Below are 24,724 nucleotides of genomic sequence, written 5' to 3' on the forward strand. Positions count from 1 at the left end.
GATTGCGGTGAGGTGAAAGCGCTCAAATTATGGCTGCATGAATGGCTTTGATAACTACGTGTTTGTCAGTGCGTACGGGTATATACATGCTCTGTTTATACACTGAACAGTGTGACAAAGTGCCACTATGACTGGATGATCCTCCAGATGGTTGTAGGCAGTTGAAATGTGTTAGTGTCTCTGTTAGTGGATCCAATGTATAATCCAATGTTCACTTAAATCTATAATGTCAATTATCCATCACTAATCATAAGAGTGATCTTAAGAGTTTTAACCACTAAGCAGTCTCAGTCATTTTCCACTGTGCACACTATGTCACTGCATTAGGGCTGCCACGATTAGTCCACTAGTCACGATTACGTCGACTATCAAAATCGTCGACGACTAATTTAATAGTCGACGCGTCGTTTGAAGCTTTGTAAGATCCCAAAAGACGCAGGAATAAGTAGTAGTATTTAAGAGTGTAATAACAGACTGAAACAGAAGATGGCAGCACTGCATGTACAAGGATTCAGCTGCCGTTAAACCCCGAAGAAGAAGAAGTAGCTCTATCCCAGAATTCATAGCGCGGCCCTGCTCAGTTTCCAACAATGGCGGCAGCTAGTTAGTTTTAATATTACTCTTATTATTCTTTCTGGGTCACAAAATAAACGTTTAACATATTTTCAGGCAAGATTGTAGCTGTGTTAACTTCAAATATCTGCTCAGTGTATCAAGACACCACATATTTTCAAAAGCGCGCTAACGTTTTGGGAGACGCCTGTTACCCACTAGCTCGATAGCTAGCCGAGGTCGAGGCTCACTAGAGCCGGTGAGAACACCGGACTCCCGGCAAATCGTTTTCAAACCCACCGCCGTCTTTCGCTACTCAGGTTAAACATATATAAGTCACTTAGATAACTTAAAAATGTTATTGTTTGGCTTTTTTTAGTATTTTATTTGTTCCTGAGTGAATCAGTTTGGCTGAGATTAAAGTTATAGTTTTTACACAGCTGAATAAATGTCAAGCAGACAACTGATTATCAGAAGTGTGAGACGCTGGAGAATATACTCCGGTGTCCCGTTATATTTTAGATAGCAAGGAGTTTATTAAACTTCACCGAAACAATCTGCAAATTTCATTAAAATTTAATAAACTATCATCTTGTCTTTATTTTTAGTTAGCACATACCTTAAACACTTAAAGCTGTAAGCTAATGATAGTTATATAAGAGCAGATGCATGCTGGTGCAATAAGCTGTACGTTTTACGTTCAATGGATACATGATCTGATTAGTCGACTAATCGCAAAAATAATCGGTGTCTAGTCGACTATCAAAATAATCGTTTGTGGCCTACACTGCATATAGGACTCTCTGATATGTCAAGCTTTATTTAGCTCCTGGAGGAACTGGTTAATGCTGATTCATCACACAGAGCAGTCTAAATATTAAAAAAACAAAACAAAAAAACCCTCCTTCAGTTTGGGACAGCAGGTGAGGGTCACGGAGTGTCAGGGGTAAGGTCACATTGTCCTAAGGTCTTGTTTGACAGGGTATGGATAGAAGTGCCTGACAAGTCTCTGACCTATATGAACATTAAGGCTCAGTCAGCAAGTTCAAGTAGCAGTGGGAAGATTTGCTCCGACTGTCCATGAAAGAGTAAAATGTCATGTGACAGAGGGAGAATAATGGATGGTAGCAGGCCAACACATGCTCATTTATATTCTGGGAGTTCACTGCTGTGACATTTTCGTCTTCTATTATAATTACACTGTAAATGTGTCAAATGAAATTTTTAGTTCAATGGAATTATTTGTGGTCAGGCATGCCCTTGTATTTTAAAAGACTACATATAGGGATGGGCCTTTTGTGGCAGTATCTGCGTACATTTTAAAGAAATGACTGCAAAGAAAAAAAAAGTTTTTATAAGATATGGTGAGCTACTTGATGATGTATCAGCCCTCCTTCCAGGTCTTGGGTCCTACTGTGTTCATTAAAGCCGTTGTCTTTTTAACTTACTTTAATGCTTTGTATCTTATTTTATGTGATGTAAACAAGCCCCTAAAAATAATCAGTGGTCAATGTCAGGCTCTCTGGCTTTTTAATAGCACTAGCATGCTAATAAAATGTGCAGCACTATGTGCAGCAGGTCTTTTAGCCCAGTTTTTTAAAACTTTACAATGTAACTGTAGCCCAACGGCTTGTGGATTTGAATGGGCACATGAAGCCTAGTCTGTTAAAGTCCTCTTTACATGGATTGGACCATGTGGGTTTATATCAGTTTCACAAAAAAATAGCAAAGCATTGTGTAAAGATATGCCAGCAGCTGATATGTGCATAACATGCAAATATTAAACTGGATAAGCGTATTTACTATCTTAGTTTAGTTTGTTACTAAGCTAACAATTGCTAGTTATCACTGAACACAAAGCTGACACTATAACGATAAGTTTGTGTTTTAGTCATAAACCAAAGCAGTGGCTGAATGTGAGTATCATCAAAGGAGAATTGGTTAAATACCAGGTTCAAATAGTTCGACTATAAATACCTGTACAATACTTAATGAGATTGTGGCGGGGCGTGGTTTGCGATGCTGTGGCAGGTGCAATGGACGCACCTGCGTGGCGTCTACAATCACACCTCGCTGGCTTAAAAGTCTGGATTTTGAGTTAAGGTTGTTGTTGTTGTTATGTTGAGCTGGCAGCGGGAGAGCTGCAGCTGTGCATGTCCAGCAACCGTCATTAGTGAAATACAAATGATCGAAATGCCATTAGGTCTGTCGTGGATATTATTGAAATGATATTTCAGTCTGGACCAGCAGTGGGATTAGACCTACAAACTGACTGCTTTTGCCATCCCTAGTAAGATAAAACTAATAAAAAGGCTTAAATATGTTTAAATTCACCAGTGAATATTAAAATGACATAAATATTTGTTGAATGCTCTCTGGTGATCTTGATTATTTGAAAAATAAATATGAAAGGATATCAGCATGTATAAAATTCTTGGATTGATTTTTGTCAGCGAGAACAGCTTTTGGAAACTGGCCTACGATTTGAAATCCAAAAATAACAGAGAGGCCTCTGGAGAGGCCAAGTCTTAACAGCTCCCACTCTTCCCTGTTTCCTCTATATCTTAATAGCTTTCCATTGAGACAGTGATGAATGTGTGAACGTTATCTACATGGGGAGAAATGATGGGATGTGTATTTGAGTCTGCTGGGGGGGTGGGGGTGGGGGGGGGGGAGACAGGGAAAGGTATCTATATGCGTCTACGTTTGTTTGGATCAGCTCTGGTAAATCCTCAATAACATCAACATTATATACAGTATGTGTCTTTTGAATCCTAGTGAATGATATCAAACTGATGGTTATGTCATGGCTGGCTGTGTGGCCGGCAGAGTTGGACCCAAACACAGGACTGGGAAACACAAAGGAGAAAACTAAAAAGTGGCTTTATTAACTATAACAAAGTACAAAACAACATGAGAAATAAACAAAGGAAACTCAAACTTTCAACTTAACTGGGAGAACGTGCTGCAGAAGACACAACCATCATGGATGATGTAAAAGAGAGCAAAGAGAGATTCAGACAATATAGATGCACCAGGTAATGAGGGAAATGGGAAACACCAGGGAACACAGCTGAACACAATCACACTAACGAGACAAGGGGTGCCAAAACCAAACACAACACACAGGAGATGAGGGACCATTAAAATTAAAAAAAAGAAGTAATAAACAAAAATAATGCCAGGACTAAGACGCCAACTTGACACAGTGACTGGAGATAAACAAACATGGCGACATGACTGACTGGGGAGACAGAAAAGGAACATAAAAGATGATAATTAAAGATTACATAACCTAATGAGGAACAGAGACTGGAAACAAAAGGAAACCAACATAAAAAAGAAACCTCGAACCACAATAATCGATATTAAAACTCAGAGGCACTAGGAATATAGAACATGAACAAAGGACTCAAACACAAAACTCATTTTAACCTAGAATGAACCTAAAGACCTACAGAAGCGCAGAACTATAGTACAAAAATAATCAAAAATGAGAAAAATCCCAAAACATCCTAAAAACTCAAAACCATGACAGGTTGACTTGCTTGCTTGACAATATTTATCTTTTATATGTCACGTAAAAATGGCCTTTTGTTTTGACATGCAGTATGTGAGTACAATGAGTGCGAGAATGAGTGCTTCAGTAACTGTAACTCTTCCTCTGTGAACTGCTTTAGTCTCAGCCCGACTGATAAAGGTCAGGCTGCCATTTCAAAGTTGTACAACAGCCGCTTTGCCAGAGGAGAAAAGAACCCCCCACCCCCACCCAAAGAACGCTTAATACAGTATTGTTATCTTTTTTCCTACACTACAAAAGTTTACTTGAGAATCTTCAGGCTAACTAAATAATAAATAACAAAATAAAGACTGTTAGCCTTCACTGTGAATAGTTACAAAAAAGTCTATCACAGTGTGAGCTTTGTGCTTTAATTCGAGTCAGAGAGAAATTAGAATGAACTGTTTTGGACAAATTATGAACCTTACTGTAAAAGTCATCAGTTTAAATGCAGCAGTCAGTGTGTTGTCTTTACTTGGGATCCTATTTGTCAGACACTTCATTTAAAATATTGTCATTTATTTCTAAAGCACTGAATGAATAAGGATTGAATAAACTTCTCATAGTTCTCTGTAGTGTTTACTATTATTCCACTCTTTTTTTATGGTCAGCAGTCCACAAATGATGACGGGCATTATTGTAATAAAATGTATATTGAACAGCAATACCATATAAATCTAACTTTTAAGGTGTTATAAAGTAATTGTAAAGCGAGTTGGATCCTTTTCAAAACCCTTTAAATATATTTAAATGAAAATTCCCGAGTTTGGCTGCAGACTCGTATTGTTACTTAATGTTGCTTTACCATATTTATGATGTCTTCAGCTTTCCTATACAGTTCTATACATCTCTCTCGCTCCTTCTCTCTATCTGTCTGAGCCTCTTAACACACTGGCTCAGATTAGATCCACTCACTCTGTTGGGTTTAGAGCCATTAGCTTAATTAGAGACTAGACGTTCAATTCACTGTCAGATATCTTGATCCGTTGGCTGCCTTTCAGTCGTCTAACCTAAAGTACGTAAAGGTTTCATCATACTGCCTCTGTGGATAATGCAGCGTATCCTGGGCAAGCCCGTTACAAATTATCTGTCAGTGACAGACGTGCAGAGGTGAAAGCATAGCAGTAATTTGATTCTTTTTAGATACTTTCATGGGAAAATATCATTACACTGGTTCCACTACATAAGAAGTTTTGGTTAATATAAGCCATTGGCTGACACATATTGTAATAAATACTATAAAGCACAACTGATGGCAGATGAGGGGCTCAGCTCCCTCCAGCTGGAGCAAATAGCTGTTCAGTTCCTTTTAAAACGCCTAATCAACCAGCTGAGCAGAGGCCGCCTAACCTTCACACACAGTCGGACTAGAAGCAGTCACTTGGCTGAAGGACTTTGTATTAGCTAAATGAAAGCCGTAGATCATACTGCCAGTATATCTCGCAAACACTGTGTCTATCTGTGTGCCTTTTTTTTTTTGCTGGATATGCACTTATCACACAGCTCTCCCTCCACATAAATGTATTTAAAGTTGTAATTTGTAATTGGACACATGCAGATAGAGACAAAATTCCATATGTAGTATATAAAACACAACACGTGCAAGTTAAAAGCAATATAAATTAGGATCAGGGTTCTGTAGATGCTGTACCATCTGCTGCAGGACTTCCTGTTCTTCTTGTTCCTGAAGATAGTTCTGTGTGTCTCCTACTCAGTGTTTGGAGTCGCTGTTCTCCATGCACAATGTGAGGCCAGTCAGAAGCCTCCATAATGGGTGAGACTCCAAACATTTGAAGTGGACAACCATAACATACTGTATGAGTTAAGATACGATGGTCGCTGGTCTAATCCCTAAAAGCAGATTAGAGTATTAACCCTTCTGAGCTCAGAAAGGACAACAGCTCGTACCGTACTAATCTACACCCACAAACAGTACACGCGCACACACACACACGCACGCACACACACAGAATATTAATTGTGACTTTAAATCAGCTGGTGAAACCTTTATGTGGATAAGTGGATTAATACTGTTGATTGTGTCAAAGAAGGCTGTCAATTAAAGTTTCTTAATTACTTCAGCAGCTTGTGGAACATCATACATACTGATCACATACATATTTGACCAACTCGACACCCTGTTCTTTTATTAGTCATGACAGTTTGCCCTCAGTAACATGACTATCATAAGCAACCTTGCCACATTGTAACTATACATCCTTTTTTTTGCTTCTGTTTATGATAAATGAAGTTCTGTGTCTCTGTTTAGTGTGCGGCTGTGACTTGGTGCATGCGGGTTTCTTCCACCACTCTGGTGAGTACATCTGTACAAAGGACTACCAGCGGCTCTACGGGACCCAGTGTGACAGCTGTAACCAGTACATCACCGGAGAGGTGGTGTCTGCCCTGGGGAGAACGTACCACCCAGACTGCTTTGTCTGCAGCATCTGCAAGTAAGGAATGAGTGTTTCTTCATGTAGACCTAAATGTTGGCAGGCAGATAGTCAAACAGATAGACTGACTGAGTAAGGCAGTCAAAGTAAAAAAAAGTTATTTGAACTCGCATTCATCTTGTAAATCTATACTTGGTAGTAGTCTGTCTGAGATCAGTAATAAATCCAGATGAAGGGATCAGACAAAAAAAAAAAAAAAAAGAATAAAATCCACAGTTTAATAATCACAGTGGGGATTGAAGACCGGTCAGGACAGGTTGTCTGATGACTTACTCGAGTGGCAAGGTTCAGTGTTCTGGTGCTCCTGGTGTCAGCAGATTTATGGATCATGACATAAAAGTATTATTTAACCGAGGGGATTATCTTACTCTAACCTTAAAGAAGTGCTGTGAGTCCATAAATACAACTTAACTAAAGTTGCTTAAACATGACGATCAACAAGTAGATATTGTGAGCAAAATGAACTATGTAGAAAATTAACAGACTTACTCTGTGTGAATGTTTTCTGTCATAACACAGAGATGCAAACCTTTCAAAAAAAAAATGATTGATTAAAAACATAATTGCAAGATGTTTGTGTTGAAATTCTGCTGCATATAAAAATGATCCCTGGCCTGAGTGTAGTGGTTTACATGTTTGCTTGCCAAGTGAAAAGATGCTGCTTCATTTCCAGCCGGAGGCACAGATCCCCTTTGGGGTTGTGTCATGAAGGGCATCTGGTGTAAAGCTCAGCCAAATTAAACCTGCAGAGCCGCCTGCTGTGGTGTAAGGAAGCGTAGAGCTGCCACCCAGGCAAAAGAAAAATACAAGTGTATCACGTTATAACGTGAAAAGTTTATTGTTCTAACAAGATACTTTTCCTGTTTGTACAATATACTATCATGTTTGTACAATATACTTTTCACGTTTGAACAACATAATATCACGTTATTACAATATACATAATTATCACGTTCGTACAATATATTTATATTGTATGAACGTGATAATTATATTGTACGAACGTGATAATTATATTGTACGAACGTGATAATTATATTGTACGAACGTGATAATTATGTATATTGTACGAACGTGATATTATGTTGTTCAAACGTGAAAAGTATATTGTACAAACATGATAGTATATTGTACAAACAGGAAAAGTATCTTGTTAGAACAATAAACTTTTCACGTTATAACGTGATACACTTGTATTTTTCTTTTGCCTGGGTGGCAGCTCTACGCTTCCGTAGTGGTGACCCCTTGTGGCAAGGCAGCATTTTTTTAAAAGTAAGACATCGTAGTTGTTTCTCACACGACTTTAGAAGAGGCCTGCTTACATTACTGTGTACAAGTAAGCTGTGTGTTAAAATGTTCTTGGTTTCTTAAGAACAGCTCCTGTGTCTGCCTCACGGGCTCTGTGCTCGCCTCTGCTTTTACCCTGAAATATTATCCCATACCTCACTGGGTATGAAGCGTTATTCATTTTAACTGTTACGCACTGAGAATCTGACAAAGATTTCCAGAGCTGAGAGCAACATTTAATCCTCGCAACTTTGACATCAGCCTGGAGATCTCGTTTTATTCTTTGCTACATTCAAACTGCAGAAATACTCCTCTGACACTGCTGATGGTAGTTTTTGACAGTATTTATGTTATTAAAAATGTCCCAGTGTAAAAAAAGAATTTGCTAAATGTTAGTTTTCAATGCTGGGAAAGACAAATTTTCATGTATAATGTAAGGGTATCAGAAATAATGGCAAATATTGTGTGAAACTTCTGCTAAAGAAACTTGGAATTACCTGCACCAATACTACTTACGTACATCGATACTGTTCAACTTGGGAGTACAAGCAAATTGGAATTTCGTGTGTTTTCTGATTGGGTAAACTGTGAATTTCTGTATTGCCCTCTCTGCATTCTGCATGGCATTACTGAAATGTTTTTTTTTTTATGCGTGCTTTCTCAGAAGCCCATTTCCAATTGGAGACAGAGTGACCTTCTGTGGGAAAAAGTGTGTGTGTCAGCAGTGTTCACTTTCTCTGAACAGCGACAAGCCCGTCAAGGTCCACGGACCAAGCTGTAAGAAACAAACAAACACGCACACACACACAAATGAAAATATACGCTCACTGACGTGTGCAACACCATACACAGCAACAACATATCTCACATTTTCTTCACTAGACATAAAGGATAAGCCAACACACATTATCCAGTTCTTCAAAAGCTGTGCAGGTATTACTTTGTAATAATTATTTTTCTATTAATATTTCAAGGAAATGCATGGTGTTTTAAATAGAATATACTCAACTCAAAGGTTCATTTACTAGCCTGTAGAATAAGCAAAATGTCGTGTTTTATACTCCAACAAATTAAAGAAATGGAAGAAATAAATATGTGTCCAGCTTTGAGTATTTAAGTTTGTGTGTGTAACTAAATCCCATCAAATCCCATTCATCAAACCTAACACAAGCAGAAGAAGATTCATTTTACAGCACTTTGCCAGATCATCTTTTTTTAAAAAAGCTTTTAGCTATGGTTTTTCCCTGCCTAATGATATTTAACTGACTCATATCTTTGTGATTCATCCAGCATGTAAGACTGTTTGTTCCCCTACAAATGAACACCTAGAGTTGCACAGTCCACCTGCTGAACGCTGCAAAAACACAGCATATTTGTAGGTGTGTAGCTGCAGGGAGATACTTCCAAACATACCCACAAACACAGAAGGTGGCCTGCTGCTTCAGGTAGTCCTGGTAGCTCCATCTGGCAGAGACAGTGTGACTGTCACGACAGGAGAGAGGGATGAGGAAGAGAGGAGGAGGAGGTAGAGAAGTGATGAGAGGTTGGCAGAGCAGAAAGGCAAGGACATAAAAGGGGAGTGCTAAATGCATAAATGCTCAAAGTGTTCCTGCCTGTTCCTATCGTACATGTGTGCGTTCTCATTACCGCGCTTCCTGCTTTTCCTCTCCCCTCTCCTCCCCTCCAGACTGTGCCGGCTGTGGTGAGGAGATCAAACAGGGTCAGTCTCTGCTGGCTTTGGAGAGACAGTGGCACGTCAGTTGTTTTAAATGCCGAACATGCGGCTGCGCCCTCACTGGAGAGTACATCAGCAAGTAGGTGGCTTGATCCTTCCTATCTCAAGTCAGTCATAGGTGTGTTTGGGCAAATATCAAACGTTTCTTCAAGCAATCCACATCAAAAGCCACTGCACAGAAACTGCCTCCTGTATCCAGACTTTTAATTCTGTACTTCTGTACTAGAAAATTGGACGTTTAAAACATTTGTCATCAAGTTGTGGAAAGGTTGCTGTTTTTTACTCATTTTTCTACTATTTACTATCAAAATTAAATTGAAAGGTGGCACTTGCTTTGTAAATCTTTACAGGATGAATAGTAGTGGAGTAAACTGTGAGCTTTTTGTCTTTCTCACTGTTTCTCACTGTTCAGAGATGGGATACCTTACTGTGAGACTGACTACCACAGTCAGTTTGGGATCAGGTGTGAGAGCTGTAACAGGTACATAAGTGGCAAAGTACTTGAGGTGAGTGCATTTTTCTGTTGTGTATGTGTGCTTTTGGGAATATGCGTGCATGCTTAAAGACAGCTGGGAATGCCAGTGGGAATGTGCGTGTTCTGTGCTTGTCAGTGTGAGCTGGTCTATAAAAAGCTGCAAAAAAATGCAGCTGTCCCTCTTTAAATGAAGTGCTGACTGATGACGAAGCAGCTTTGGAAACCCGACAAAGCAACACTTCCCCATCTCCTTCACACTATTCATCTTTTTTTCTTATCATGCCTCTCCTACTTCTTCACTCTGCATTGTTTTTCTGTTTCTTATCACCACTCTGTTCCTGTTTTCTCATCTGTATCATTTGGTTTTGCCATTTTGTGTCTGATTTTCCTTTCCTTTCCTGCAGGCTGGAGGAAAACATTACCACCCCAGCTGTGCGAGATGTGCCCGCTGTCACATGATGTTCCTAGAAGGAGAAGAAATGTACCTGACAGGTAATCAGGATATTGTGTGTGGTAACTAGCAAAATAAGTTTCCCTTGTATGAAGTGGAAGAAAATTCCACTATCAACCTGAACCTGGATAAAACAAAGCTTAACATTTAATAATAATTATAACTTCTGAATATAAAAGTCTGAATATATTTGTTAGGAAATCAATTTAGTCTGAATTTATGTCTCTATAATCACAAATGTGCTTCTGCATTTGTACAGTTAACAGGCATAAAAATAGACTTCTAGCTTCAATTGAATTAGTACCCTGCAAGTATCCAGATGGCCTCTGTGTGATTCTGCATCTGTGGAAGTGTGTGTGTGTGTGTGTGTGTGTGTGTTGGTATTACTAATGTTGTGGGGACATTAACATGTTTACTCATATTTTGAGGACAAGCTTCCCTTTTGGGGACAAAAGCAAATACTTATAATAATTTAATGACTTACATCTAGGTAAGTGTATATGTATGTGTATGTTTACACCTGTGGTGGACACAGACATAAGACTGAGATTTAGATCTTGGTACTTGGCTAAAATGTCCTCAGTTCCAACTAATGTACCATGCTTCATTTCCTGAAACCTCTGCAAAGAACTGCATGAGAAGGATTTGGGGGTTTATGTCTGAGTGTGTGTGTATGTGTATATAAGACCAGGAATGTCAGTGAACAATACCTTGACCTAATAAAAGATTGCGGTAACAGCCATTATATAGGTTATTGATCTCAAGTATAACACTTGTGGTAAATACACAGAAACCCACACATCCCCCTCTTCTGTCACACACAGAGGTTGGAGTCAATTACCTGTCAGCCTTCACCTCCTCCACTGTTTCCATTACTCTCAGCTGTCACTGACAGAATTATCCTAATTGATGTTACCATCACCAGGTTTTAAATTGAATCATCCAGGAAATGTTGTTTTATAAATCAGATAACAATGACTAAAGTTAATGAGTTCAATCATGGAGATACATGAAGATAAAGAAAAATCTTGTTGTGTATATATCTGATGAATTTAGTTTGAGTCCCACATATTCAAAGAGCATGCAACATTTATATCATGATAATACTGCTAAGTATGTATTAAAATTGTCAGATTTCTTATACCTGACAGGTGTGTTCACCTGTCACAGAACAAAGAGTTTTTATACAGTCTGACAGAGAACAGCAGGAAGATTTCCTGAAGCGTTATTTATGGTAATTGGGTTGAATCAGTCAGAGGGATAAGGAGCTCTGCTTCCTTAGTAGTGTGGAGTGGAGGGAGTTGTGATGGGTTGTCCATAATGGAGAGCAGTTTGTTCAGTGACCTCCTGTCCCTCACTGACTCAAACGGCTCCTAATTCTTGCCAGTGATGGTTCCAGCCTTGTGAATCAATTTGTTGATCCTACTGGCATCTCTGGTGCTGATGCTGCCCTGCCTAGAAGACAACAGCAAGGAAGAAATACAAATAACAAACAGGGAGTGAAACATTATAAAAAAAATCTAAAATACAGAAAATGTGTACAAAAACTTTACAAATAACAAACGTACTGGAAGGCATACTATGAAGAACATATGGGAAAAACATGGGTGCACTGCACACAGAAAGAACTGAGGTTAAACAGTGGCTAAATACACAAGTGGAACCTAATTGGTGAAAACAATTAGGAAAAAGCAGCAAATCACAGCAGTGAGTAAAGACAAGAAGCAAACCAACTGGACACATGAGAAAAGAGACTGCTGAATAAAACAGGAAGTAACCAAAGGAGCACACACAGACCCGGAGTGGGTGGCTGGAATACACACCAAGAAAATACAAGATGAAAACAGATATTATAAAATAGTGCAAGTGATAAAAAAAAAAAAAGTAGGACAGGACAAGAAAAAAAAATTGTGAACACTTGGCCTAATGGAGGGAAATTTAAATTTAATATTAAGTTGCTGTACCGTAACATGTGGCCGACAGACACAGTGTCAGAGTTGCCACACAGGGTGGCACCTCCTGTTTCAGCTCATTGTCATTCTGCTGCTCTACCTCTCAAAGCCACCAGTAAAACTAAGCATTTGCATATAGTACTTGAAGACCACATATGTGAGCTTTTTAATCTATACCTGTAAGCGTGTACATTGTATTCTTTATAGATGTGTTTGAGACTAATATGTGTGTCTGTGTGCTGAGCTCCTGTAAACTGCCTCAAGGTTACATTCACTCCTTTTGATTACTTTAGACATGTAGGAGGCCTGAGCAATCACCCACGTGAGGCACACTCAATTACGACACACACACACGTACACCCACTCGTACATGCACACACAAACTCGAAATCCATCTCATGACACATGTCTAGAATAAGAAGTGGTGTGTGCAAGTGCATACAAAAACTGGTTTGTGTGGTGGTAGGGATTAGGGATGGGAATTGATGAGAATTTAGAGATTCCAATTCCATTATTTGATCCCTTATCGATTCTCTTATCGATTCTCATGAGGTTCTCATTGGCTCAGTTTCGAGAGTCATCATCATTGCTAAGCAGCAGTAAAGAAAATACATTCATGCAAATTAATTGCATGTTGTAGGTCAAATATTTGCTGAGGTATTTGCCCTCTTTGTTGTGATCAGTGTTGGAGTCGTCACTCAAAAAAGTCATTATTACACATATTACACGGGACATTCTTCTTTAAAGTAATGCGGTACATTACTTGATTACTCCCAGAAAAAAGTAATTTGTCATCCTACTTGTTATATTAATTTCATAACAATATGTAAAAATATTTAAAATTCCCAATGAGGACACAGATCTCTAAGATCTTTCTCTTAGTAGAATCCAAAGCTAGCTGCAACAAAGCAAAGATGAAAACCAGAACAAAAAAGCAATCGCCTTCTGCTTTAGAAATGTGAACAGGTAGAAACGGAGGCTGCAGCCTGTTTGCTCCTCTACTTGTTACGTGTTGAAGTTCAGGGTCTGGCTGCTGAGGTCAGTGTTTACTCGGTTTTCACTCTGGGTTCTTGGCTAGTTTAGCATTAGCATGCTCTCTTGGTGGATGCTTGCAAAGAACCAAAATTATGTTAGCAGCATAAAGCAGTTGTTTCTGTCCTGGATGCCATTTTCCACTTTGCCATTTATCTCGTCCTTTTGTGCAATAAAAATAAAAGTCCATATCCGGGTTATGAACTAAAAATGGATGCTAGCATCTTCAAAACGGTTAAAGGATCGAATTGCTGTTATGCTTTGCTTTTTCCTTCATTCGCAACAACATTCTCAACAAAAACTTGGATTTAATGTTAGTTAATTTCCTTTCTTTAAAAATTAGCAGCAGACCATGGTGTTTTTGTGTTTTTTGTGTTTCGTTTAAATGACGTATTACATATTTCCTTCAGGTTTGGGGCCGCTGCTTAAAAGACGTCTTTTAATTCATTTTATCATCATTACATAAATATAATTGTGATAAAAGAAAGCACATCTTTTAGAAGCGGTATGATTGCTGCTGTCAGTTAGTTTTATTAAATTAAATTAAAATTAACAGAATAAACCACTGATTCAGGATACAGCCAATCAATGTAGCATTGTAGTGAAAAAGACTTTAATGGTGAAAAGAATTAATTTGATGCTCACACTAATTTTTGACTACACAAGAGTATTTGGATGCCTGTGGGTTGTATTTCTGACCACAGCTGAGTGATAAGCGATGCCAAAGAGAATCATTTTTGTTTGGCAGAATCAGTTTTTGTTTGAATGAAATGTTCCTTTCCAAGTAGAAACTGATGATTAACCACATATATTTACTCTTTACTCGGTGTAGTCTCAGTTTCAAAAGACATACAGTATGCATTTCATGTGCTCAGTGTGTACACACTTTGTATTGGCAGCATGGCTCAGCAATAAGGAAAATTTTCTGAATATTTAAATATCTTTTTATAGACTACACTTAGAATTTCAAATGGTAGAAATATATAAATGTTAATACTACTTCCTTGGGTTTCACACTGGTTGCCTTTGCCTCATATTTTTGAATAGAGTTAAGATCACATGGCCAGTTTGTTCCACTGATTACCCTTATTTTGCATAAAGTCTGTACAAAGACAGCAGAGCCTTCATTCCTACATCCTACATCTGCATGTAGGAAAAAATACCAAATATCTCAGGTTACTTTATAATGGCACTATTGTTAAAAGAAAAAATAAATAGGCATGCAGCTAGTTTTCTCAGAGTTTATTTTGCACTGTGTTTGAAACTAAATTCTTTTTCACTGCACAATTTAAATTCTCCTCATCCTGTAGAAAAAGGATTTCAAGTCCAAGGCCACACATCTGTTCGACAGCAGAGTTGAAGACCGTGGGTGGGACGGGGGTGCACTGAATCACCACGCATGGTTCCTGTCTACACTATTGATTTTGTGTGGGTGTTTGTGTGAGAGCGGTGTGTCTACTTATTGGGCGTGCATAGCCTCCTGCTTTGTGTGTGCGTGTGCGTGTGTGTATGTGTGTTGCAGATTTATGGTGTTGATAGTGGTTGTATATTAGAGTCATGATCAACTAACTGAGTTCTTTTTGCTGGCCTGCACCGCCCCAGGGCTCAAGAAAAATGATACATAGGCAGCGTGTGTGTACACATGCATTTATTTGTGTGTGTGTGTGTGTTTGTGTGCGTGCGTGCATGTGTGTGTGTGCGCACGTGTGCTCAGGGTGGATATATTACTGTCATTATCAGATCTACATGGATATAACATCCTGACATTGATTGTTATAAGAGCTACGAGATCTCATTCATTGCCTCTTTCCTCTCTTGCGCTGTAGTTCACCCTGCTCCTCTTTGTTTACTGTTGCTCATTTTTCTCTTTTCCCTTAATTACTTCACTTCTTTTTCATTCAGAAAATTATTTTGCCATAACTGTTAAAGCACAATTATGCCAACGCAGTCAAAAAAATATAAACAACAACACAATTATAATGTTGCATCCTGCAATATTTGATGTAACATTTTTGCGCTTTAACACTTGTTTTACTTTCTCTTTTTTGTTTAAAAAGGATGATGGTACAATCATGCTGGCTTCCTTAATGGAACAATTTTGAAACGTACTTAGTTTTTATTTTAGTCTACAATGTAATATAAGCAATGAGAAGTATTCACAGAAGCACAGCATGAAAACATGATAGCAAAACTAAAGTACTGAATGTATTTTTTATAATCAAGTACAGCGATAGAAGTTTCCATATGGTTGATGATAAATCAGCTGGCTAAATCATTGCTATAGAATACAAGAAGAAAAAAACCCAAGTTTAAGCAAAGTAAGGCTTCTACTTCAATATTAATAACTTTGTGGACATAATTAGAAACATACAACATGCAGTTCAGCATTATTCACTTGTTCATTCTTTTCAGTTCCATTCTTGTTATTCGTGCAGTACTGTTTATTGTGTCTTATATGCTAATATCTGTTGCATTTTAGGCAAAACCACAACAAGGAGGTAGAGAGTGTATAGGAATTTCTTTTACCTAGGTATTAATTACATTATGTTATTGTATTAACATGTCTGACACTCATACTGTAAGACAAATGGTAGGGGGTGTAGTCAGGATGTTGGGGGGAAACAGGAACTCCAGAGGACCAGTCTTTGTCTCTTCGTGGACTCTGGGAAGTAGCAAGGGAGTGTGAACCTTAAGGTGTGAAACAGCTGTGTACTGCCTTTGTTTCTGGAGAAGGTATTTAACTGAGAGCCATGCTAGGCTCAGTGAGACTCTGCTGACCGTCGGTCCCGCGGCCATGGGGGCTCCACAAGCTTGTTTGTATGTTGTGTGCATGGATTAAAGAATGTTAGCTACCGCTCACCGCTCGTCTGCAGGCTTTATTTAAGTGGAAAAACTTCCACAACAAGAGGCAGGTTGCAAAAAGTAACTTTATTGACCATAAAGTTGTTAACAAAACACAATGTAGAGCGTTAGCAGCAAATTCCAAGTCTAAGTCGTTTTATAAAAGCTGAAAGAAGACGCAGGATAAAAGCTTGATAAAGTGACAGACTGAGAAGTCATACAGGCTAAAGACCCACCAGGTGGAAATGGCTAGTATAAGGTTCATATAAACTAAATTAGACAATAAGGATGGCGGGAAATGAGCAAAGGCAGGAAATAGAGCTACATGAGGGACAGGCCTTCAAAATAAAATAGGGAGTCACTAAAAGATGACATGACAAAAACAACAAAATTTGGGGATCACATGTCTTAAATTGTTTTCACCCATTCAGAATGTCACTGAACATTAATGACAGGTGAAGATGATGACAGTTGGCTAAACTAAAAAGATGAGTTACTGCGAGAAAAACATCTGTTTAATTATGGTTGGGATATTTCAGTTTGGACAAAGGAGTGGACAGAATTTTTATTTTTCCCTCTTGATATTTATCTATGTAGGAGACCACAAGAGCTACATCCTCTCTTATCAGTTCAGACAAACTGCTTACACACACACACACACACACACACACACACACACACACACACACACACACACACACACACACACACAGTGTCTCGTGTGTGTGTGTGCCTTTGATTGATGTTGATGCACTTGAGAAAAGCTGATCTGCTCTTCATAGGATCCCATAAAACTGTATGGCTGCTGCCCACACGCAATAAACAAAGTAAACTGAGATAAAATCGCATGTGTGTATGTGCAGGTTCAGAGGTTTGGCACCCCATGTGTAAAGAAGCAGCTCGGCTGGAGAGGAAACTGAGGGTGAGTGTTACTCAAAATACCTGCAAGCCCCTGCTCTTCCTCTGTTTCTGTTTTTGTCCTCTCAGTGGTTCTCTCTTTCATGCTGTGTCTGAAATGTCTCACTGTTGTTTTAAAAGCAGGTATGTCGCTCTTAGCATTGTAAGAAATGTGCTCAAATCTGCCCTCAGCGAATTTAGTTTTATATATAAAAATTTGGATAAATAGACTTTATTTTGCTGTTCATTTATAAAAGATTTCATTGTAATATATAGTTCGTCACCAGATTTTTCATACTATTATTGCAGCTTTATTAAACAGAAATTGTCCAAAGAGGCTCATAAAGTCTTATTGTATTTTTTCAAAGCATTTCATCAAAAATAGAGCTGCAGACCTGCACTTTGACAGCTCTTGCCGGAGCCTGGTGTTATCATGAACATGCAAATAATAATCATCACACCATGGCAGAAGAGGAAGTTGTAACTTTACAACACACACACACACACACACACACACCTACACACACACACACACACACAGTCTCTTGGATGAGTGACGAAACGTTTCTCCCAGAAAATGCTACGTCCAGATGAACAGAATCAACTTTTGGAGATTTATTTTCCTGGATGATTGAGAATGCATCAAGACGTTAAAAGCAGGAAATTAACATTTGTTGTCAAATGATTGCTCAGCTCAACTGAGAAGTGAACACGTCAAGAAAAAAAAAGTGAGATTCAGCTATTCCAGCACATAGAGGAACATTTACAAGAACACTTACATGATTAAGACTTGGCTTAATAATGCTGTCACAGTAAAAACATAACAGGTACAGAAGTGTTAGTGTGCAGCTATAATATTCAGTACAAAGTGGTTCTCTATCCTGAAAGATTAATACTGAAGAAAAAGTCAGGTATCCGCCTCTTGACTTTGTATGAAGTCAAACAGAGTGGATATTGATAATATTACACAGTTCTGGCTGTGAGCAGAGAAGCTCCATCCACTTGCTTTATATTACAAACAAAAAAGCAGCATTAACAAAACACACTTTTTTAAGTGAGAGGCTAGATAAAGTATTTTATTTTACTTTTTTATTTTAAATTTGGTCTATATTGACATTTAATATCATAAGGTTGATACATGATTTTGCAGCTGCACCTGCAGGCTGTGTATCTCCTGTTCTACCACATCTATCCGGTCGTTAAGTGATGACGTGACGAATCCTACTTCCGGGCCTAAAGTAGTCTGCGTTTAATATGGCTTTTGTGTTGTTAACATGTTTAATGTTTTCTATTTTCTTCTATTTAATCTCAAAAAGCTCCTAAAACAGTCAGTGATCACTGTTGACCTCCCTCGGCTTTTATTACCGCTAATCATTTATTTAAGCTCAGTTTTTAAAACCTTAGGATGTAACTACAGCCCAGCCCATGCAGCAGTATATGAATGACTAACCTCGTATTGTGGATGGATTATCTCAGTTGTTCTCCTGGCTGAAGTTTGGTCCTTTTACAGCATCCTGCCATGCGATTACATTTGTTCCCGACCACCGAGAACACTCACGTTAACTTTTATCGAGTGGAAAAAAAATTTGCTTGTTTATATTATGCTAACATAGCTGTGTCGCTAGCGGTTACGTAGCACATCATTATATACCAGCTAGCCAACTTCAGTAACCCTACAAACGTCACTGCTGTTTAGTTTTCTGTCTTCATTTACGTTGGAAGTGATAGCAGAGCTGTACGTTTTAATTTGTTTCCAAAACCCCGCAGTCAGGACATGCAATATTGTATTTGGATAGAAGCTAGCAAGCTAACTTCCTGCTAACTTCTAACTCCATTAAATGTCATAAATTCCGTTTTCATGGATGCCTGGATGTTAAACTTAATTGTTACACCTGGTAGAGCAGAACGCTGATCATTTTATTAAAGATGAAAGACTTTAGACAGTTTTTTAACTCTCAGTAATGCCATAGTGATTGTTTGATATATGGACCTGCAGCGGAGTTTAGGCCCAGACACGGCTAGTGACGTCTAGTGACTTAACGACCGGATTGGATGTTGATCTGGTAACTGTGGAGGCCATCTGGACTCATTGTAATGTTCCAGAAACCCTTTTTGGGGTGGTTTTAGCTTGGTGTGACTTGGTGTGTTAACGTACTATTAGAAGATTAGCACACTGAGGCTTGATGCTGAGTAGTAAGGATGGAGTCCAGAGTGTGCCAAGAAAATATCCCCCATAGACCATCATACCACTTTAAGTGTTGATACAAGGCAGGATGGATCCAGGCTTTCATGTTGTTTACACCAAATTCTCACCCTGCCGTTCAAATGTTTGAGCAGAATTCAAGGCTCATTACCAGGCGACCGTTTTCCAATTGTCTGTCGTCCAGTTTTGGTGAACCGACGTGAATTATAGCCTCAGTTTCCTGTGGTACTGGAGGTACTGGTGGTACTGGGTAACCAACTCAAGGTTTGAGGTGATGTGCTTTCAGAGATGATCTTCTGGATACCTTGGCTGTAACGAGTGATTATTTGAGTTACTGCTCCAGGTTCACTTTTTTGAGTAAGCTCACTGTTGTATTTAAGCTAACTTTATTCACCTTCTTGCTCTCACTGACATTTGTCCCACCAGCTGAGACGTACCTCCGAGACAGCATCCATTTCTCCTCCAGGCTCCTCTCCTCTCCTTGGCTCTCCTCACCGGCTCATCTGTGTGAGTAACCGTCACCATGGCTACGCCATGGTTGCGCCCTCAGCTGTCACAGTCACATCTGTCACTCAAACATAACCAGCATAGACAGAAGCACAAAAGAGACCCTGAAAGCTCAGACGGTCTGTGCTATCAGTCTCTCAGCAGACTTCTTGTCTGTCTGTTGCCTCTCCCTGCCTTACTGTATGCCTACTAAAAGCAAAGTGCTAGACTACTAAAGCCTTAATATGCCTTTTATAATAAGCAGGCTTTTATCTTAAGCCCTTTAGTTTCCTATCCAGAGTTATTGTCTTACAGTGCACACTTTTTAGCTCTATCTTAGATCGTTTAATGTCATGTTTAAATTTTTACTGGCCCATCAAAGATTTCAGTTTAACCTGCTCACTTGAATGTTTACCATTGCCTCATTTCCCTTCCTGTATGCTACCATATGTGTGATTTTCTATGCAAGAATTTGTGTCTCCGTGGGTGCCTCTTCTGTTGGTGATCGAGATTGGCTGTTTACAGCCAGTCTTCTACTTATGGTTTGGTCTTCATTTAATGTGTATCCCTGTCTACCTGTCTCTCTCTAACAGGCTAAGGGTGATGGGGATGTTTTGGAATACAAGCAGGTGGCAGCACTTCCCAGGGTTAAAGCCATATATGACATTCAGCGGCCCGACATTATTCCTTATCAGGCCGACCATGCACAGACGCACCTCTCAGATGACACTTTGGAGAGATGCAACCGTAGGCAGGTAGTCACACACGCACAAACTCACTATTTGAATTTCTTCCGGTAAAAATAAATTGACCATAACATATTAAGAATAATGAACAGTAACAAATATCTTTTATTTCTCCTCATATCCAGTCATTGGGCTCCTTATCACCATACTCTCATGTAAGTACTCTCCCCACCTCTTTGTGTAATGGTTGAGAAGGTAATCCTTACTCTAAAGTATTAAATACAAAAGAAAATAGATGTAACCGGTTTTAATTTTAGAACTCAAAACAGTAAAGTTGAGTGATATCAAACACTGGCAACATTTGAATAGATCAAAATGATAACAGGTTGATTACTTCAGTGTATTCAGTACTTTAAACACATTAAACTCATGGTACCAGTGTCTTGCTATTGGCAGATAAGCTGAGGTACTGTAAAATGTTGGGTTTCTGGAAGCAGATTTTGATGAAAATTAATTACCAATAATAGCAGACTGGATAAAAAAAAAGGATACAAGAAGACATAGTTTGATATTTTGGGACATAATTTTGTACCCTTGAGATATACCATCTTAATTAGTAAACTTTAGAAGTGCTGGTAGGTGGATTTTGTTCCCATCAGGCTGCATGTTTCCTCTGATTCCAGTCTACATGCTACGCTAACCTAACCACTTTCATATTTAATACACATCTATTTATATGCTAATATTATTGTTTCAGTCTTGGCATGAAGGAAAGTAACCATCCAAGTATTTCTTTAATTTGTGCCATCATTGTAACGGCACCGTGATAGTCTTCACTGTCTGTGTTTAGACTACATCTGCACATGTTTGTGCACTAGGACTGCCAGCAGTATACGCACCATGTAGGTTAATAAACTGCTGTCAGCATGATTAAAACTGTGTTGTGGAAGTAACCTTGTGGTCTACCTTACTGCCTTTAGTAAATTAAAGCACATTACTCAGACAGCCTCTAAAGCAGCCTTTCCTTTCAGGATCTCTTGGATGGCATGGAGTTAAGAACAAGACGTTCCTCCAGCTCCCCCTATACCGACTCACCTGCACACAGTCGTCACGGAGGCTCCCCACTGCATTATTATGTCCCTGGTAATACTCCCACTCAAGCAAAGACACACACACACGCGCACGCGCACACACAGAGAAAAAAAATACCTGGATAGAAAGTCTTTGTGTGGGTGCAACTCACATTTGCATGCACATGTAATCCATCGGGTTATTTGTCAGTGTATCTTTCAATACCCTGTCTGTCTTACTTGTTTGTGGATGTGGGTCATTGATGCTTTGGTTTCTCTCATTGTGATTGGCTGGGTTGAGTGCAGGCAGTGAAAGTGGCAGGAGTTCTCCTTATTATAGTCAGCCAGAGCCCAAGTGTGCTACACCTACCAACACCTTCCAAGCCCCCAAGCATTTCCATGTGCCAGGTAGGCCGTTACTGTGTATGTAGCCTGACCCTAACCTGTTAACTAACCAAAACTTCACCACGTCAGACCAAAACTAATCCTGACCCTAACCTGTTAACTAACCAAAACTTCACCACGTCAGACCAAAACTAATCCACAGTTCACTGATGGACCTAGTTTGTTATTACTATATATCAGCTATAGCAGCTGTTCTCCTGCATTCATGCACACAGGTTTTAATTGGATTAAAATAACAATTTGATATTTTGTTATCATTTTTGAAATAAAAAAAATCCTTTATAGTCATGGCAAAAAAGTACACTGTCTCAAGTCTAAGGTTTTACATATGAGGACATAATAAAAAATAAGGTGGTCCTGAGCAGGTGTTAGAATGAGGTAAATACAACCTAAGATGGACAACAAGCAACTAACTAACAACAGCTGAGCCAAAATGTAGAAGCTGTGAGTGAAAGAGAAAATACGGTCCATGATTCAGTCGCTTGTAGAATCACCGTTAGTAAATTCTCTGCTCACTCGGCTTGACAGCGTTGCCTCAGTTCATTGAAGTTTGCGGGCATTCGTTCATGGACAGCTCTTTGAAAGTTCCACCACAGCAGTTTATTCAGGTTGAGGTCTGGACAACCTAGATTCTTTTCTTTTTCGACCATCCTCTCATATATTTTCTGCTGTGCTCGTTTATTGTCCTGGTGCATGACCAAATTTCTCTCAAGCTTTAGCTGTCAGGCAGATTTAACTCTATACAGAGGAGTTCATGGTTCCCAGGTCCAGTGGCTGCAAAACAAGCCCAAATCATCACCCTCTACCACTGTGCTTGACAGTTGGTATGAGTTGTTTGATGGTTGGTTGTTGGTATGCTGTGTTTGATTTTTACCAAACATGGTGCATTATGTGCACTATAGCCAAATACCCACAGTTTAGTCTCATCTGTCCAAAAGCCATTGTTCCAAAGGTATTGAGGATTTTCCAGATTCACCTATGCAAACCTAAGCCATGGTATAATATTAATTTTTAGAAATAATCAGCTTTTTCCTGGCACTTCTGTTATCTTTCTTGCCATTGTGTTAATACATCTGAATGCTCTAGACCGTGGGTGTCAAACACAAGGCCTGGGGCCAGAATCAGCCCAGCAAAGACTCCAATCCGGTCCACCATATTGGCTTTCTCCTTTGTGAAGGAGGGGATTGCTTTTGGACTTTTAACTGTATTTTCACAAGTTTTAAAGTTTTTCCTCTCAATAAATATCTCCTACATTTCCATTAGTACTACAACAAGTAATTAAGTAATCGATAATAAAACACAGAAAATGTACTGTTTTTTCACTATCTACTATCAAAATTGAGCTACAAGACCTTTTCTGTAATTTTATACATTTATTGATTTGTGGTGACAGATTTCAGGGGATCCATGGGTGAGGGGGCGGGTGGGCGACATCGACACCCAAGTTTGTGAATATGATAAGTGACATAGGAGTTTCAGATAGGTGTATAGCTGTATCTGGGAGGCTGAGGGGTAGCACTATTTTTGTTTTTGTTAATGTTCTTTTTTTTTTTTTTATAATGTCGTGATAGTAAAAACCTTCAAATTCAAGGTTTACTTTCTTTTTACTATGACTGTAACTAAAGAGTAAATTTGAATATTGAGTAATTATTGTGATGGAAGAACAGTCTTCTTGCTGGTTCCAATTTATCTACCCCACCCCCCCCAAAAAAAGAGTCACAAAAAAGTAATTTGAGATATTAATTACTAATGAGCACGATCCATCCATCATCATCTAGATAGGGGAAAGTTTCTCTGTAATTCAATCATTTTCATCTTTTTTTATTTTCTTTTATCCTTTTGCCTTTGTCCTTATTTCATTGATGTTTTAACAACCATAAAATGTATTAATCCTCCTCTCTCATTGGCCAATGGGCACTCTTTGTCTATTTTGTCTTACTCATTTGCAGCTTTTGTGTAACATGCGAGTACTTTAGTACTGTCATCTTGCAACAAATATCGGTTAATTTTTCTTTAAGAGCCCATCAACCCTCCACTTTAACAACTTAACGCCTCTCTCCTCTCTGAACGCTTCACTCTGTCTTTGCTCCCTTCACTATAAAAGGCCTCTTCTTCTCAATATGAGCTGCATATTTGATTTCCCTCCATCATTCCCTCTTCCTGCCCCCACTCCATTTCTCAATTTGTGTTTCCTCATGCTTTTTTTCCTCTCGCCAGCCCTGAAACAGCACTTCCTGCTTGCTTTCAACAGAGTGCGAAATGTATCTGCTGGATGCTTTTATTCAAAGTGTCTCAGAGTGTCATGTGCATACACATTTAGTGCATACAAATAAGGTTGCAAACTTGGTTGCATTTGTGGCACACAGTGTGAATGGAAATGTTTTCTGTTTTATTCATTATTTATTGTTATATTAAAGGCTAAAATGCATTTATAGTTTACTGTGGCATGTTGTTGTGCCACTTTCCTGTTCTTGTCTCTTCTTAGTTTTTTCTTTTTAATTTGGATCAACTTTAATTGCTCTCCACCCTCATCTTTATTCTTGTGCCGCCTGCTTTTCTTTCCTGTATTAAGCCTTGGAAGCTGTATTAATCAACCTCGGCATGTTAGTCAGGTTGTCTGGATGCAAGGCAGCACCTCTG

General features: G+C 38.9%; 1 protein-coding gene across 4 annotated transcripts in view; it reads left to right on the forward strand.

Annotated features, from left to right (window-relative positions):
* The window catches only part of LOC146510146 (actin-binding LIM protein 3-like), a 60,277-nt gene that overhangs the window by 14,195 nt on the left and 21,358 nt on the right, over positions 1 to 24,724 (forward strand). For 3 of the 4 annotated variants that reach the window (XM_085174843.1, XM_085174842.1, XM_085174841.1), the window contains exons 3-13: positions 6,381 to 6,564; positions 8,516 to 8,628; positions 9,539 to 9,665; positions 9,999 to 10,092; positions 10,466 to 10,553; positions 17,201 to 17,259; positions 19,864 to 19,944; positions 20,517 to 20,678; positions 20,795 to 20,824; positions 21,641 to 21,752; positions 21,986 to 22,087. In XM_085174843.1, the coding sequence (XP_085030969.1) occupies positions 6,381 to 6,564; positions 8,516 to 8,628; positions 9,539 to 9,665; positions 9,999 to 10,092; positions 10,466 to 10,553; positions 17,201 to 17,259; positions 19,864 to 19,944; positions 20,517 to 20,678; positions 20,795 to 20,824; positions 21,641 to 21,752; positions 21,986 to 22,087 (1,152 nt within the window). The remainder of the gene's footprint in view (positions 1 to 6,380; positions 6,565 to 8,515; positions 8,629 to 9,538; positions 9,666 to 9,998; positions 10,093 to 10,465; positions 10,554 to 17,200; positions 17,260 to 19,863; positions 19,945 to 20,516; positions 20,679 to 20,794; positions 20,825 to 21,640; positions 21,753 to 21,985; positions 22,088 to 24,724) is intronic. The other variant, XM_085174840.1, reaches the window with a different exon arrangement.

This window comes from Neolamprologus multifasciatus, chromosome 10, assembly GCF_963576455.1.
Source record: "Neolamprologus multifasciatus chromosome 10, fNeoMul1.2, whole genome shotgun sequence".
In the NCBI taxonomy this organism is placed as follows: domain Eukaryota; kingdom Metazoa; phylum Chordata; class Actinopteri; order Cichliformes; family Cichlidae; genus Neolamprologus; species Neolamprologus multifasciatus.